This window comes from Rosa chinensis, chromosome 4, assembly GCF_002994745.2.
Source record: "Rosa chinensis cultivar Old Blush chromosome 4, RchiOBHm-V2, whole genome shotgun sequence".
NCBI classification, from domain to species: Eukaryota; Viridiplantae; Streptophyta; class Magnoliopsida; order Rosales; family Rosaceae; genus Rosa; species Rosa chinensis.
The window spans coordinates 32,783,954-32,801,362 of NC_037091.1; the positions used below are offsets into that span (position 1 = coordinate 32,783,954).

Consider the following 17,409-nt stretch of genomic DNA (forward strand, 5'->3'; position numbering starts at 1 on the left):
GCAGCTCACTGTCTCCGACTGAGAGTCAAGACAGATGGCACATCAATGAAAGAAGAAATGCAAGAACTTGCAGTAGTATATAGAATATACTATAAATTGATGAGTACTACAGTAGCCCCTAAGACAAGGATAACAAATATTACAGGTCTTACTACTGGATTCCTCACCAATCAGAAGAACCATTCACAGCAAATCCATAAAGTTACTTGGAATGAAGTAACTTTTCCTCTTGAATGGAAATTATCCGGTCCAAAAAGGCAACCGGAAAGAGCAAAAGCAAAAATCTACGAGAGTAGAAAGGCTGGAGAAATTAGTCTTAATTTTGACAATCACAGAAAAAGTGATGTCTGTCCTGAGAATCTCAGGATAAACAAGAATAATCTTCTGAGAAGAAGCTACAACACTAGAGAAGCTAGTGTCAGTAGTACAAAACCCACTATTGAAGAATCAATTTCTGAAGAAGAATTGGAAGCTGATCTGAACAGACCAGTCCATATGTTCAGAACTAAGAAGCTCTATGATCTTTATGAAGAAGCTGAGAATTGCGAAAATCCTGAACGATTAGAAAAACTACTCGAAGAGATGAAAGAATACAAATCCAGAGAGACAAGAAAAGTCTTTCCTTATCAAGATATTGAAATGGAAGAAGGAGAAAGCTCTAGAACTTTCATTAGCAGAGGAAAAAAAGAAACAAAACTCCCATTTCAGAAAGCCCCCATGGGTAAAAAAGGAGAAAGAAATTCCCAAAGATTTGTCCCAGAGGATAATCTGCCTAGAGTTCCTATCACGAACTATGGAATATGGTTAAATCTAGACAAGAGTCTAGACAAAAGAAAAACCATTGACCAATGGGTAGACAGCCTGATGATGGCTTCTGCACTCACCCTTGGCAAATTTGAAGCACCAGATCTGTAGGTGTACTATGAAACTACTCTCACTGGAGTAGCAAAAAAGTATTACCTATCCTTCAAAGAAACTGCCAGAGGAAGAGACTGGCTTGAAGAAATCAAAAATTCAAAATCTCCGTATGATTTTGCAGTACCACTGTACGATCAGTTCTGTGGAGATCTTTCAAATTTGAGTGAAAAATCCAAAGAAATGGCAAAATTGAATATCTATGCTCTCAAAATCTGTGACATGAGATATTTCGAAGAATACTTGAATGAGTTTCAAGAATATTACTGTACAATTGGTGAACTAGAGAATACTGATCTAGTTAATCTGCTGCACAGAAAACTCCCTGAACCATGGAAAACAGCTGTGAGCTCAAGAAAGCATAGCTGAAAAACCAATTGAAAGATTTTCAGTTGGAGGAATTGCCGACAGAATCCGGCAATTACTAAAAGAGCAATGCAAAGCCAATCTTAGAGCTAAGATGGCCAAGAAACAACTCAAAGGAGTTGAAAATTTCTGTTATGGAATATTAGATATGCCCACAAACTTGGGATGTCATGAATCCAAATTCCACAAAAATAAGAAAGAAAAATATTACTCTAAAAGATTCAAAAAGAGTAATCAAAAAAGGGATTGGAAATTCAAGAAGAGTTCCAATTACAAGAAACAAAATGATGAAGATCCTAAAAAGAAATTCTTCAAGAAAAAGAAGAATACTCATCAGCATAAACAACCAAGCAAGAAAGCTTGCAGATGTTGGTTATGTAAAGTTGAAGGGCACTATGCCAATGAATGCCCTGAAAAGGGTAAAAGATCTACTAAAGCTCTCTTCGAAGAATATGAGCAAATAGTAGAAATAGCTAACATGAAAGGCTACGAAATAGCCTATTCTGATGATGAAGATGACGACAGGTCAGTTTATTCTGCCTGGTCTGAGGAAGAAGAGTCATCTGAGTCTGAGACAGATTCTGAAGTAGAGTACTTCAAATCAATGAATGTCTTGAGAATCAAAAATTGGGAAGAAAGCAAAACGGAAGCTTTAATGTCTTCTTATCAGGTGAACCCTGGTACATTCGTTTGTGACTACTGCTTTTGTCACGAAAAGAATGGTCTCCCCATGTTTTGTGAAGAGTCAAAAAAGACTTATCACAAAGAATGCTTCATAGCTGAAGCAAGAAGAAAAACTAAGAATGGCTTTGTCAGCCAGTTGGTTGAACAAGAATATGAAGAATATTTCTCTGAGCAAAAGGCGAAAGAGGTAGAAACTCTATTCCAAGAAGTCATGAAACCATCTTCCTCAAAACCAAAAGAAAAAATCATCGATGAAGAAATCGATGCAGAAATTGAACTAGTTGAAACACCAGAAATTATTCCAAAAGAAGAATGTAAACCATTCATTCCAAAGGAACAAACAGCTCAAGAAAATGAGCTTCAACAATCGAAGGTCGTCTCTACAAGTAGATACAACAACTACATAGAGATTGGATTGAAATTCCCTGATCATAAAAAATATCATCTACATGCCTTTGTGGATAATGGATCAGGCTTTACTGTGGCAAAAAGATTTGCAATTCTAGATGAACTCTGGAGAGAAGATAAGAATAAATCTGCTACTGGTGTTACATTTGATGGAAGCCATCTCACCATGAAAAAAGTAGCAAAAAATGTTCATATCACCATTGGTGGAGGAACATTTATCATCCAGAATGTTTGGCAATCTGAAGGCCAAGGATCTGATTTCTTGTTGGGAAATGATTTTATTCTCCAACAGAGATTCATTCAGGATGAAGAAGCGATAGGCTTCAGAAAAGGGGAACGAGTGTTCTGGGCAGACCGCCTCACACAAGCCAAAACTGTGGTAGGTCCCGGTTTCACTACTCAATATCAGAGATCGCACCAGAATAGTGGTGATCTTACCCCCTACAAACCCAAATTTGAAACCATACTTCAAATCAAGCAACAAGAAGAAGTACTTGTTGAAGAATCTGCTGAAGAAGAAGAAGAAGAAACAGAAGAAGAAACAACTAGTGAAGAAGAAGAAGCTAGTTTCATCTATGAGCATAACCTCAAGCACCTTCAGAATAAGCTTGAGTCTCAAAGAATTCCCACTCTTGAAGGAATCAAGAATCTACTCAAACAGAATATCGACGTAGATCCTCAGAAGTTTTGGGAAAAAGACCCAGTGGTCTGTGAATTGAAATTGCATGACATGAATGCTATCTGCCATGTCAAAGCCATTCCTCATTACAAAGAGGAAGATCAAAAAGAATTCAGAAAAGATATTGAAGATCTCCTGAACAAGAGATTAATTCAACCTTCCACTAGCCCTCATCATGCTCCAGCATTCTACGTGAGAAATCATGCAGAAAACCTACGAGGAAAAGCTAGAATGGTTATTGACTACAGAGATGTCAATAAAAAGACTGTCAAAGACGGTTATCAAATTGCTCAAGTAAGAGTATTGATTAACCAGCTCAGAGGAGCCAAAGTCTTTTCGAAATTCAATGCAAAGTCGGGTTTCTGGCAAGTCAAGATGCATCCTGAGAGCATACCTCTCACTGCATTTGGAACACCACAAGGCCATTACGAATGGTTAGTAATGCCTTTTGGTCTAAAGCAAGCTTCCTCAATCTTCCAAAGAAAGATGGACAACATCTTCAAGCATGTGGCGGAGTTCTGTGTCGTCTACATAGATGACATTCTGGTCTCCAAAAACAAAGAAGAACACATGAAACACCTCCATGAGGTAGTAAAGCTGATAGTTCAGCATGGAATTATCCTAGGAGAAAAGAAAATCTTATTTATCCTCGATGAAGTTGATTTCCTAGGAATAAACATCAAAAATGGAGTCATAAAACTCCAACCTCATATCCTTGAGAAGATCTGAAAATTCCCAGATAGAATTCCTGATGCTAAGAGTCTAGAGAGATTCCTTGGTGTCATAAATTATGGAAGAGACTTCATCCCTAAAATCTCGGGGTTAACAGCGATGTTATCTCCTAAGACAAGTTCCAAAAGAAAATGGAACTTCACAGAAGATGATGAAAAAATCGTGAAGCAGATAAAAAATCTCTGCCAAAACCTCCCTCCTCTTCAACAACCAGAAGAGAATGATGAAATTATCCTCCAGACAGATGCGAGCGATAATTATTGGTCCGGTGTGGTTCTGGAAAAGACGCCTGGAACTAACATTGAAAAATCTGTAAATTTTGTAGTGGCAAGTTTAGCCCTACAGAACTGAATTATCCCATAGGGGAAAAGGAAATTTTGGCTGTCAAGAAAACGATTTTAAATTCTCCAGCTTTTCTTAGAAAACCCTTTACTGTCCGCACCGATTGTGCCAGAGTAAAGAATTTCAAAAATTTCAAACTTGATAAATCTGCTGATAGAGGAAGATTAGCAAACTGGCAATTATTTCTTAACCAATATGATTATAATGTTGAATTAATTGCAGGAAACAAGAATTATCTTCCAGACGCATTGACCAGGGAAATGGCAATGTTCAGCCAAAGAGAAGACGACGAAGGTCGTAATCCCAGAAGCAGAAGGACTGGGAAAGAACATGAGCTTCAAGAAGATCCTATGGAAACCAAAGAAAAGGTTCTTAAAAGGTTTCTGCTAAGTCCTAAAGGACTAGCCTCAACTGATCAATCCCAGGGTAAAGGATTGGCTAGCCCGTCTCAAACGGCAGACGGTAAAGGCTGATCAAGACCGTTGACGGCTGCTGCTTTGCCAAAAAGCAGACCAACTCCAACTGGAGTCATAAATGTTTTTAATTATGAATTAAGAACTTTTGACACTCCTGTGTTCAGAACTGGCATGAGACTAGCTTATCACCAGAAAGCAATTCTGGATAATCTCTTATTTGCTTTTCAAGAAAGAAGCAGTGGTCTAATGTTTCCGGCACTCTTTGCACTAGCTGAAGAACTATATGAGAACGCCAGACCACAATTTGAAGAAAGTCATATACAGCAGAGTGCTGTAAGAAAAGAAAAAACTCTCTTCCTTGAAAGTCCAGAAAGTGCTAGAGTTCCTGTCATGACACTTAATGAATCAAACTGGCATGAATTCCATAGTCTGATAGGAAGACATAATCCAGAAGACCTAGTTCCTCCAACTCTCTTTATTGTTTCAGGTCCTTATGTTGGAAGATACCTGGTTAATGTTCAGAGTGAACATCCTCAAGAACACAAGCTCTGGCTTGTTGAAAATGGTTTTGTCCATAATCTGTGGACTAAAACAAATGATGATCTAAAAGGTTTGCCGCCTATCATTGTTAATACAGTCAAAAATGTAAGAAAAAATGACTGTATGCTTCGACTGAAGTTCAGATCCACTCCTCCAGAATGGATCCAAAAGGCAAACGGTGAAGTTGAATATATTCCTCCTTATCATTATGTAAGAATTATTCAAAGGAAATATCTTCAACCATCCTATGTAGGGTACAATGGCCAACCAAACTCAAGCATCTCGTGGATGAAGGCCATGACTCTAGAATATATCAAAAAGATTATCTCTGAGGATACCTAAAATACCTTCCTGGCAGCAGGAGAGAAAATTATCATCACTGCTTACGATCATCCTGACGTAGTCAGCAGTGACTTATTCCTATCTCTTACCAGAAAGGAGATAGATTCGACACTGGCATGCTTACGATTGGTGGAGAAGCTTGAAACTGACAACCACTACAAGATGTATGTTGGTACAGATGTCGAAGACAATGCAACAACAGTAAGGATGGCCCAGGCAGATAACGACTCGTTTGTCCTTGGTCACAATTTAGAAACTGACGAGAACATGTGAAGCAGCAGGTGTAGAAAACACCTAAAGTTCTTTTGTATTTTTCAAAAAAGTGACTTTTGCTTTTCAAAAAGCAGGTGAAAAACATTTCACCTAAAAGAATCTGCTTTTTCCCCGGCCGACCTCCACCAGCAGGAGCACTAAGGAAAGCAGGAAATCATGGAGTCGTTCTGTACATTTTGTTGTTTTGAATTGTAATTTGAGTTCCGCTCCCTATATAAGGAGCTTTAGCTTCTCTTAGAAGGCATTCGAAGTGAAAAACATCAGTCTGATATTCGAAAATTGAGCAGAATCAGATTCTCTCAAAAATAAGAAAGCCATAGTAGCAGCAGTAGCAGGTTTTCTATAAGTCTCTTGATGCAAGTGTGCATCTGATTCCAAGTAAGTATTTGTAATCAAGTTATGAGTAGCTAAGCAACTTCTAGCTGTTTGCCCAAGAGTGAGGCTCTGGGTTCTGTATCTGTATTTATGTTTGAATAAATAAATTCAGTTTGTGCCCAGTACCCTGTCACAAAAATATTTTGCTGTTTCTGCATTTATGTTTTGGTAACAGTAGCAGTTAGTAAGCAGTAGCAGTCTTTCTGTTTTGCTATAAAGACTGACCCTTATCATACTAAGACAGCAGTGATTCCGCCCTGGTAGTAGCCCCTTAGACAGGAAGTCGTTAGGTGAAGTTGTGGCATGTTGAAGGCTAGTCCTTAGGCTGATACTGTGTTTAGTCTGGAAAAGTAAAATATAAGCTGATACTGTGTAAAGAACAAAAAGAGGTAAAAGGAGAATAGTGTGTGTCCTTAATTGTATAAGGGAAAAGGTTGTGGACTTTGTTGTCAAAAAACTTGTTGTCTGGTAGTGCTTTGTAGTTAACCCAATTTTAAATACGCTTATCTATTTTATCAATGCACACCCTTTAATTTTTTATTTATTTTTCCATATCTTTCCTTGTTTACCCCTCCTCTCTTATCCTTCTCGTCCTCTGAGTCCTCTCTCTTCCCACGTTAATTCACTAGTGATGCCGCTCTTTTGATTAACTCTTCCTGCAAATTCTTAAGGTCCTGCTTTAGTAATGCTTTTTTCTTTGTCTCGTATGTCGATTTTGAGTTAGTATTTGGGATTGAAGTGATGAGGGATTTATACATCTTTGGTGGGAGAAAGACTGCAAGAGTGAGAATCTGAAGTTGATGATGGTATGAGGCCAAAAGTGATATTTCATTGATAAAAAATAAAAGGGTTTTTGTCCATTTACCCCATTTTTAAGGGTTTTTTTTCACATTTACCCCATTAAGTTTTTTTTTGTTTGGTTTTTGTTTACTTTTGAGACTATTTTATCCTCACCCCTTTGTTACTTAGAGAGAGAGAGACAATGGAAGATAGAGAAACCATAGGAGAATTTGCCGAAGCCCCGTCAAAAGCTGCCAGATTCCGACCAAGTTTTGCCAGAATCCCTTCATCGGCAACCGCCTTCCGAACTTTTCTAAAAAACCGCGACGGAGGTCCTCAAAGAGGTCGATAGAGATTTCATAGGTCGCCAGAAAGGTTTATTGTCTCCCATTGCTTTCCAATAAACGTCTATTGCCCTCCCTCTCCCCCCTATTGCCCCTCAATAGAACTTTTGGTCGCCGGAATGGGAACACATTTTTTCAAAAATAGAAAAATAAAACTTTGATTAAAGAAAAAAAAACTAAAAAATTATATCAATTAAAAACTTCTATTGCCCCTCAATGGACATTAATTTTTTTTCCCCTCAATGGACATTAATTTTTTTTTTTTCCTTTCCTTCCTTCTGTCCCATTACTAAAAAAAAAAAATCTGATTTGGGCACCTAGAAAATGCTCTGGCCACCCAAGTCAAGAGTTGGACCAAAAATAACCGGATCGAATCACCTCCAAAGGTCACCACCGACCTCTCTCACCTCTCTAAACCTCCAGTCCTCATCGAAGTAGCCACTGACCTTTTTCTCTTCCTCGCCGACTTCACCCTCTACATCCACCTCATCGGGTCAAATTATACGGCTCCAGCACCGAAGCTCGACGTCGATTTCTTCTGACTTGAAGCTCGACGTCAACGGCCGGCACGTTTTCCTGGTATGGCGAGTCACCTGATCTCAATACGTAGCGAGAGAGAGAGAGAGAGAGAGAGAGAGAGAGAGAGAGAGACAATGCTATAATTTATTAATTAGGCTTAAGGAAAAATGGTCATTTAGTGTTAAATTGTGTAGGTGGGAACAAAAATTTGTTGCTAAGGTAAATAGGCTTATCTTCTCTAATTTTGGTGCTTAGGGTTAAAGGCCGAAAGTAAAAACACATATGGGGGGTGCAGTTTGTTAGAATGAGGGTTTGGATTTTCACTCCCTTTAATTTTTCGTGCAAATAGGAAAGACGCGCCAAATGCAAAAAACATTGTAACTTATTTGTGACAATTTTATTTAACATGCATGCCGTTTGTCTCTACACTCTCGTATTATTGTGCTCTTATTTTAAAAGCCAAAGAAATAATTTTTGAAAATTTCTAAAGATAATCTTCCCATAAAGAAGCCTAATTTTGACGTAAGAGGAATAATAGTCTAAATGCAGTATACAAGGCTTTTGGTAAGGTGAACACCACTACCAATACCAAAAGCTATCCCAAGATGATTCTTGAAGGTATCATTTTGGCACAGCAAAGTTTTAGGGGTAGAGACAAAGACATTATCTTGGCCGCTTTTCCAAAATGTGGCACCACATGGACTAAGGCTCCCATGCTTGCTATCCAAAATCAAAACCGTTATGGTCAAGATCACTCATCCCAATCCTTTCATCCATTGCTCACAAAAAACCCTCATAATGTCGTACCTTTTCTAGAGTTACACGTTGATAAAGATAATCCAATTGCCTATCTAGACCCTCTTCTCTCACCTAGATTGCTCTCAACCTACAGTTCATACCTACCACTACCAAACTCGGTTTTGAATTATCCTAATGCTTGGATTGTGTGCAATGCAAGAAACCCTAAAGTTGTTCTTGTTTCTCTATGGGCCTTTCATCTCAAAACAAGACCACCAAATTCAAATAACAAACTTTGGCAACGTACGTGATGTTCCTATAGAAGAGCAGAAGAGGCATTTCAGTTGTTTTGTAAAGGGGTAACAGTTGGAGTACCGTTTTGAGATCATGTACTAGGTTATTGGAAAGCAAGCATTGAAAACCCAAATAAGGTGTTGTTTTTGAAGTATGAGGACATGAAAAGGGACACAAAATCCTTATGGGATTGTGTAAAAAGGTTGGCTGAATTCATGCGTCATCCATTTTCAGTAGAGGAAGAGAGACAAGGTGTTGTGCAAGAAGTAATAAACTAATGCAGTTTCGAAAATTTGAGTAATTTGGAGGTGAACAAAAGTGGGACTTTCAGTATAAGGCCTGAAGAAGCAATTAGCTACACTGTCTTCTTCCGACGAGGCCAAGTCGGTGACTCAACCAACCACCTAACACCTGAGATGCTTCAACGTCTCGATCAAATCACGGAACAAAAGTTGGAAAGTGTTGGTTTGAAGTTTTATAGTTTTTTTTTTTTTGGTGATGCTATAAAATCCAGGATAAGATCAGTTGGAGCATCTCCTAGACTATGTTTCAGAACCTCTACCAATTACCTCATGATATGATGATGGAAATGAATGCTTTTACTTTCTTGTTGTCTATTCTCCAAAATTGGCTCAGTGCAGTACAATCTTACACTGCATCTATTATCCTTTTCTGCAGCTTGTAAATAATTTTTCTTTTTTGGTACAACTGCAACTTGTAAATATTCTTCAGTCGCACAGTTGGAAAAGCACACAGCAAGAAAAGGAGAGTTGATTGTTGTTCCATTTCATACTGAAAATATGAAAATTAAGTTTCCATTCTTCCTATCCCAGAGAGAGGGAAAAGGCAAAAAGAAAAGAAAAGAAAAAAAAAACAACTTTGTCTGCAAAATGAAAGAAAGTGATCCACTGTATGCAGTAACAAAAGAATTGATAATATTTATTTGTTCAGAATGAAATCTGTCACTCCCAAAAAAGAAATTTGGAGGAATTTAGATTTGCTTATGCTCTCAGTAATGAACTGCATTGAATTGATCATACTAAAATAATATACTACGAAATTTCCTGGCAGTGAATCACAAAACCCAGGGAAGTTGAGATGGCACATGAAAATAAATATGACACAACATCCATCGGTTAAGATCAGAGGTTTATGTAAAGAACTAAATAAGGGATTGAATTCCAAATTGTTGCATCTCTCTTACTCTCCATATCGGGAAAAGAGCACCTTCAGGAAGTTCTTCGGGATCCCAAGGTTGCATGGCCCAGGCGTAATACACTGTTTGGATTGTATCCTAATGAAACGAACATGAGTTAGTACGTAAAGTTTCCAACAAGTAGGATACTGAAGAAAGAATACATGTTTTTACAGAGAAGAATGTTTCAAGATGCACCCACACAGAATCACTTAAGGTCAAACTCATTAACTAAACCCAAACTAAATCCTTTAGGACGTTATATAACTTTACTGTTCTCAATAGAGATTAAATTAAATCATCAAACATCTTCACCAACAAAGGGATAGACTGAAGATTCAGATTCATTCTGGGGCTTGCTTTTAGACATTTCACCATTACTCAAAAGTAAGAAAAAATAGCACATTTAAATGTATGAATATTAATTTTTACCTGGCTGCCTTCTGTTATTGCACCATTTTTATCACGTACACAATAGACTTGCTGTGTTTGGAACTGCAACAAGTAAGTGGAAAAGAGTCGTTACTATCAGACTATCAGTTTCTGTACAAAACTTGCAATTGAGGAAAAAATAGAAAATACCTACCGCTACAATGATTATGGGAGAGTCTCCCATCAGTTTGGTATCTCTTACTTCCACCTCAGATATATGTAGAATCTGCACTCCCAAAAGACAACCATCTATTAGTAACATGATGTATATCCATGCCAAATATAGCATGACCAGAAAAGGCTTCCCTCACTCATTTCAACCAAAAAAACAAAAAGGTAGATAAAATCTGCTCCTTAACCTTAATCAACTAAGTCAAACATGCAAAAGCTGTTAATTAGCAACCTTAATTAGCTCTACACATCATGCAAACAGCATGATATAAATGATATGGCTACCATTGTGAGTGTTTATTGCCATTTAAAATAGAATGATATGGCTACCATATCTCAGTGTCTCAAACTGGAAAGGATAAGTCCCCTCACCAAATCACACACATTGATTAATTATTATTTATAGTCTAGCTTGAGCAGAGATTTCAATGGATAACAATTTTGTAACATATGTTGAATATCAACTCCCTAAGTTAATGCCTCCAACTTCACTTCTCATTCTTTTATTGAAGGCTAGCCTTCAGACTAAAATATCATTATGTTATATGATTAACACTGAAAGACATACAACAAGCATGTGTTCTTACAATTTTGTCAACACTGAATGCAACAAATTACTAATCTCTTCAACGGAGAAGCAAACTTTCCTACCTTGTTATCAAAAAAGATGCCATGGCTTTGAAAAGCCTGACGCTCGGCTTTACACCGCTCAATCACCTCATTAGCACAGTACTTCTTCAATGTTTCAATATCTCCCTGTTGATACAATGCTTTTGTTATTCCAATTAAGGTGAGAAACTCTATCATTCTGATGAAGATTAAACCATGAGACAGTAAAATAAAAATGTGAAGTGCCACAAATCGGGCATTTCTAACCTTCATGTAAGCATTTAACACAGGTTTGACCGCATTCTGAACTTCTACCACAAAATCTGGTAAAGAGAAAGATCTAATCCATCCAAAACATTACAATGGGAAAAAGAAATTAATAAAGTAATCGAAGTATAAGATAAATATGACAAGGGAAAAGGCACTATGATCATACGGATCTCGGGCATGGATCTCCTTCATTGATGCAGCAGCATTTGTTTCTTGAAAAATAGCTTCATTGATACTGTAAAAGACAAGATGGCCAAATTAAGCACTCAAGTATTTTGCAAATACCTCTTTAAGGATAACTCAAAGTAATGAGCTTAACAAGTAAATAAGGTTTAGAAGCATACTCCTGAATTTTGTGAACTATTGGGCTATCAGTAGTTTCCCAGCGTTCCTTCATGTCATCCATAATCTGCCAATTTCGACAAGGACAAATGATGCAGTAAACCAATAGATGTAGTATGCACAAAACTATTAAGGACACTGAAAGTCAAGATCACAACAATCTAAAGCAGTTCTTCACTATTTCTCTCTTACACACAGACATGTAATTATGCCTTCTTTCCCGCTTAATACAAATGATGGTATCCATAACAGCATCGTATTACGAAAAACAGAAACAATAAATGATACAAGATAATTGTTATCTTTGCACCAAAATGAAGTAGAAACTAGAATTTAATGATGAGAAAGAACATTGAATTGCAACAATATACCTCCTCGCCTTTTATTTTAACTGGTTCACTCATCCCACTGATACGCTTGAATAGAGGATTCCCTTGCATCTATGTAAGAGAGAAAAATAAAAAAATTTCATATATGTGAAGAGGCAAATAGATAGAACTTCATCGTAATACTTCGTGTAAGCATAAAAACTAACCTTCATTCTGAAAGCCTCCCACTTTTTGCTCCAACGAGATTGTTTGGTGGGTACAATAGCAATGTCACTTGTCGCACTTCTTTTAACTTGTGGGATGGAAGAAGGGTCAAACCCTAGATGCTTTTTCTTACTTGGACTACCATTTAACTCATCCTTTACAATATCATATCCTTTTTTGGCCATGTCAACAAACTTTGCTTCCTTGAATCTATGAAAGACAGAGGAAACATTCAATGAAGACACCCTTGACCTAAATTTTCCAAATAATGTTTCTGCAGTATCACTAGACCCTGAGTGCTGGTGTTTATCTTCCGAGGACGAGGCCTTACTTCCATCTTTTTCATCAGCAGCATGATCAGCTGAAGCACCAGAAGGCCCTGAAGCCTGCTCTTTCCCAATTCCAAGAGATCCTTTAACCTAAATTGGGCAAACAAATATAGACAGAAAAATATCAGCCAATCAAGGTATCTAACAGTACATGGTAAAGGGTAAAATTTAAAACAAACAAGTGGACCTCTTCTGTGGCAGCCGAGATCTTCTCTTTTACATTTGCAGAGACCTGTCACATAATTGTCAAAGGAAAACATAATTATCAGAACAGATGCAGGATCTTATGATAATAAATTATGACCAATTGGCAAAGTGGCAATAACAACTGGTATATAGCAGAAGAATGCAGCCACACAACTGCACATAAATCTAAATTCTAACAGGAAAAACATGTTTGTCTAGAAAATTGGAGCCATTATAAGATTTATTTTTTATTCTTTATATATATAAGAAGGGCATCGCAGTTGTTACAAACACACACACAGATCCAAGAAAGTCCTATTTCCACAAACGCACACACACTCAGATTTCTATGTATATGCAGCACTGCAGATTTTAGAGTTTATGAAATGATACCTTCTTTGCTGCTTCTTCAGCCTCTGTCCAAACACCATCCACCTGCTTGTACAGCTGCTCCGTTGTCTGCTTCGTTCTGCATTCGCGATTTCGTCATCTCAGAGCCGCCATGGTTAGTGCCCACCAGCCTTGACATACAAGGCTATGTCTCAGCCTATTAACTAAAAAATTTACAATTTCTTATGGCATTAAGTATCACATAATTACCTGACTTTCAGATCTTCTTTCACCCCCTTGAGCTCTTCCACTTGCTCCTTCAGCTCCTTGACCGTCTTTTTAAATTGTGGATTCCTGCAGCCACAGAAATGATACTGAGTTTAATGTTGTAATCAGTATGCAAACATATCGTGATCACCAGATGTCACAAGCAACTATATAAAACTCCTGATCAGAAACACCGGTCTGAAGTTCGAGAAACAAACAGACAAATTCACAAACTTTTATTTCACAATCAACTGGGGGCTCTAGATATTACCAATAGCTTGTTCCAACTAGCAAACCAACACCAATCTTAACAAGTAAAAACCAATCAAAATATCAAATTTTACCCAACAAAAAAGTTCAAAACTTTTGACTGCCCAGTATATTTTACCAATCTAATTTGCCATACTATTACTGTTGAGCTCAACTACATACACCCAAATCAACATTACAAATGTAGAATAGAGAGAGAGAGAGAGAGAGAGAGAGAATGAGAAGTACTTATTGGTTTCCTCCTTGACCTGCTTCGAAAACTCATTGAAGACACTGAATCGACGATTCCCCCAATACCCAGTTTCCGAAAGCAATCGAATTCTCGTGCCTGAAACCTATCTCAGCAAAACCCAATCCACCAAAAACCACAAAAATACATGAGAATGAATCAAATTAACTTGAAAAAAAAAAAAAAAAACACCCGAAAGTTTCAATCTTTGATTGGCAACTGGTTCAGAGGACTGTATTTTTTCAGAAAAATAAAAAAAATTAGGGGCATGAAATTAGGGGCAAAGGCCAATATTTTTTCAGAAAAATAAAAAAAACGCCGTCTTGTGTTTTTTTTCTGATAAAGATGGAGGAAAGGCCTGAACTAATATCCAGTTTCCATACTTGGGGAAGAGGGAACGTGTGCCTGACGGTTTACAAATCCCCCAAAGAAGGTCTTAGCTCTTTAACAGTGTGACACCAGAGCATAGGGTTTATGGTTTCCAAAGGTTTATGAGACTTTATTTCCTAGAGCGCAAGTAGCAGTTAAAAAGAGCCCAAAAGGCCTATTATCAATGTTTTTTCTGTTAAATGCCCCACCGATTGGCCGAAGTTGTTGATATAACTTGGATATATTTGGTCACTCAAATTATGCTAGTCGATTTTAAGTTTTGTTTCAGCAGTCACACGAGTTGTAGGGTCGACTTGTATGACTGATGTTTATATAGTGTACAACAACTTTAAGTTTGTTTGATTTTTATTTTTTTTTAACTAATGAAATTTCATGGATAATAGCTCATGTCAAGAAGGTCATTACATACCCACCCGCTGACACATAACAATGGCCAGAACAAAGCTTCGTGGAGGGGCCACAGTGGTACATAGGATAGACCAACTATATTAGAACTTATCGTTCACTTATTCAACACAAGCCTATTAAACTATGATCCATAAACATAGTATATAGACTCACTGCAAACATAGATAATAGAAGTGTAATCTGCTGAATTAAGCCTCCTGGATCCCAAATAAGAAACCCTAGAGAGTTGGGCCTCAGATTAGGAATTAACTTGAGTACCCTACATGGTTTGGACATCCTTACTAATTTGGGCTTCAAAACTGATCTGAGCACCCAAACTGATTTGAGCCACCCAAGCCATGTGGGCTTCCAAAGCCACTTGGGCCTCCAAAACCATTTAGGCTCTAATACTGATCTGGGCACCGCCACTCCTGCCTCACTGCTGCTTGATACTGGCCCTCCCGCTGCAGAGCTTCTTGCCGCCATCTCCTTAACCCAGATTGCATCTCCGGCGTGACATGCAGCAACAACGCATCTTGCTAATGCTTCTGCAAATCGGAGCACCGTCGTACCAGCAGCTCGTAGTGCAACGATGCCCATCGCTCTGCTTTGGGCACTAGAAACATCCCGACGTGCACTAAGGGTTAGTGCCTCCGTTAGGATCGGGTCGAGGAAGAGGCGATCATGTTTTGCTTCCCCAACCATGAGCATGTCAGATTTAAGTCGAGCCCGACATGGACAAATCCAAAAATTCCATAGTTGCACCCATCTAGGCTTGGGTTTTCCTAGATCAGACCATCGATCAATCTTGTTCTCATCAACCATATCACTCCGGCGCTAAGTAAACATGGTGATGAAAGGCTTAGGGCTAGATGTGGTGTTCGCTGCACAAGATCGGTGTAACATCCCGTATCTTCACTTACCCGTTTACTAGTCATTTGGACGGTAAACGACGACTACTTTCACTTTTTACCCTAATTCGGTATTTTAGTGGGCCTAAAAGTTGACTTTTTGATCGGGCCAAAATTTGAGAAAACTTCCTTCATGAAAGTTGTAGAGGACGTTAAATCGAGCGCGTGCATATGTGGTGCGCTAAAATCGGAGTCCGTATGCGAAAGTTATAAGCGAAAGATTAAAGTTACTGTTTATGGTTACTGTTTACGGTAACTTTCTATAAATAGCTGAGTTACTGTGGTAGATTTCCATTTTCGGAAATCTTCCGAATTTTCTCTCTCCTCTTCCCAGATTTTCCTTCCGCTTCTACCGGTTTCTTCCACCGGCGAATTCTTCCGTTTCCGGCCACCCCATGACGGAATCCGGGCATTGGCAAGCTCGCCTCCTCCTTCTTGTCATGCCTGGGGTGGTGTTTTGCGGTGGCTCGGCCGGAGGAGCTCGGATTTGAGCCAAGAAGTCCACTGTAGCCAAACGGAGGTTTCGTCGATTTCCGGCGATTCCGGCCGTTTCCGGCCACCAAACCATTGTCGAAGGCGCGGTTTTTGCCAAGGATTGTTTTGCCCCTAGCCTTGAGCCACGATTTGCAGTGTAGAAGGAGAATCAAGGAGACCCCGATTCTAGGGTTCTTGGGTTTTCTGGGCTTGTGTTCAACGGCTAAATTGGAGCTCTTCGAGGTAAAATTGGGATGTGTTGTAGTTGAGAAAAATGATCAGTGTGTTGAGCAGGTGCTGTTGTCAAAATTTGGTGACCATTGGAGGTGGTGGCCACCGGCGCGTGAGCCCCACGCGCCGCCACTGTGGGTGGCACGTGGAGGCGTGTAGGGCAGTGCTTTGATTCCGGTTTTTAGCCCATTAAATCCTATAAATTGTGTGGAGCTTGTATGTGAGGTTTGGTAATTTTTGGAGAAGCTTGGAATTAATTATGATTTTTTGAAGTTTAGGGTTTCGATTATCGAATTACGAGAATTCGACCGTCGGATATCTCCCGGTTCTGCCTTGGAACCTTTAAATTAACGAATTAGTATTAGTGGTATAATTTGGGCTGAATCCGAGGAGAATGGGAGATATAATTTATGAGGAATTAAGTTTAGGAATCATATTAAATTGTTGAAGAATTATTCACGGAATATAATTGTGTACAGGACGACGTACCGAGCTATTGCTCGATGACGGAACTCGAATGCGTGACCGTCGGAATAGTACTGTGAGTGGACTTTTGTTTTTAACTAAATGATGCATGCATTTATTTCTTGATTATGCTCTATTTATTTATCAATTTACTTTTTCGAGCATATGGTTATTTTCGAAAATGGATTTGGATTTACGATTATTTGAAGATTTTATGGCGTACGGGGTCACGTCATTGGAATGCTTATTTCCCTCCTATTTTTTTTATTAATGAGATTTTTAGAAAGATTTTTCGAAATGGGATTTCGATGAAGTTATTGCTTATTTATTTATCGACTTTCGATTTTGGCATTGGGAATGCCTTGATGATGATTTTAGAATTGGTTTTGTTTCGGTTTACAGGGATTACGATTTATTATTATTTCTCGCCTTTTTGCTATTGATTTGGAGATACTCTTGGCGTGTGGGACACGTCGTTGGAAATTCATTTACGAGAGTTGGGGAAGTTTTATGGATTTACTTGGTTTTCGGATTTCCTTTGCCATATTTTGGGTGACTTATCATTGCTAGCATTGATTTCCGCCTTTGTGGCGCAGGTTACTGTCTCTGTGACAATAATTCTGTAGCCCGGTATCCTATCG

The 17,409-nt window shown here is 38.5% G+C and overlaps 1 protein-coding gene across 1 annotated transcript; it reads right to left on the reverse strand.

The window, feature by feature from the left end:
• Window positions 1-9,660: 9,660 nt before the first annotated feature.
• LOC112199139 (mitochondrial import inner membrane translocase subunit TIM44-2) lies at window positions 9,661-15,512 on the reverse strand. The gene is made up of 15 exons (XM_024340190.2): window positions 15,099-15,512; window positions 14,294-14,323; window positions 13,910-14,016; window positions 13,415-13,498; window positions 13,208-13,283; window positions 12,816-12,860; window positions 12,302-12,718; window positions 12,138-12,206; window positions 11,769-11,833; window positions 11,591-11,659; window positions 11,422-11,494; window positions 11,197-11,301; window positions 10,529-10,600; window positions 10,375-10,437; window positions 9,661-10,041 (listed from the first exon to the last, which is right to left on the reverse strand). The coding sequence occupies exons 1-15, from the start codon at window positions 15,510-15,512 to the stop codon at window positions 9,910-9,912; spliced, it is 1,821 nt and encodes a 606-aa protein (XP_024195958.1). The 3' UTR covers window positions 9,661-9,909.
• Window positions 15,513-17,409: the final 1,897 nt, after the last annotated feature.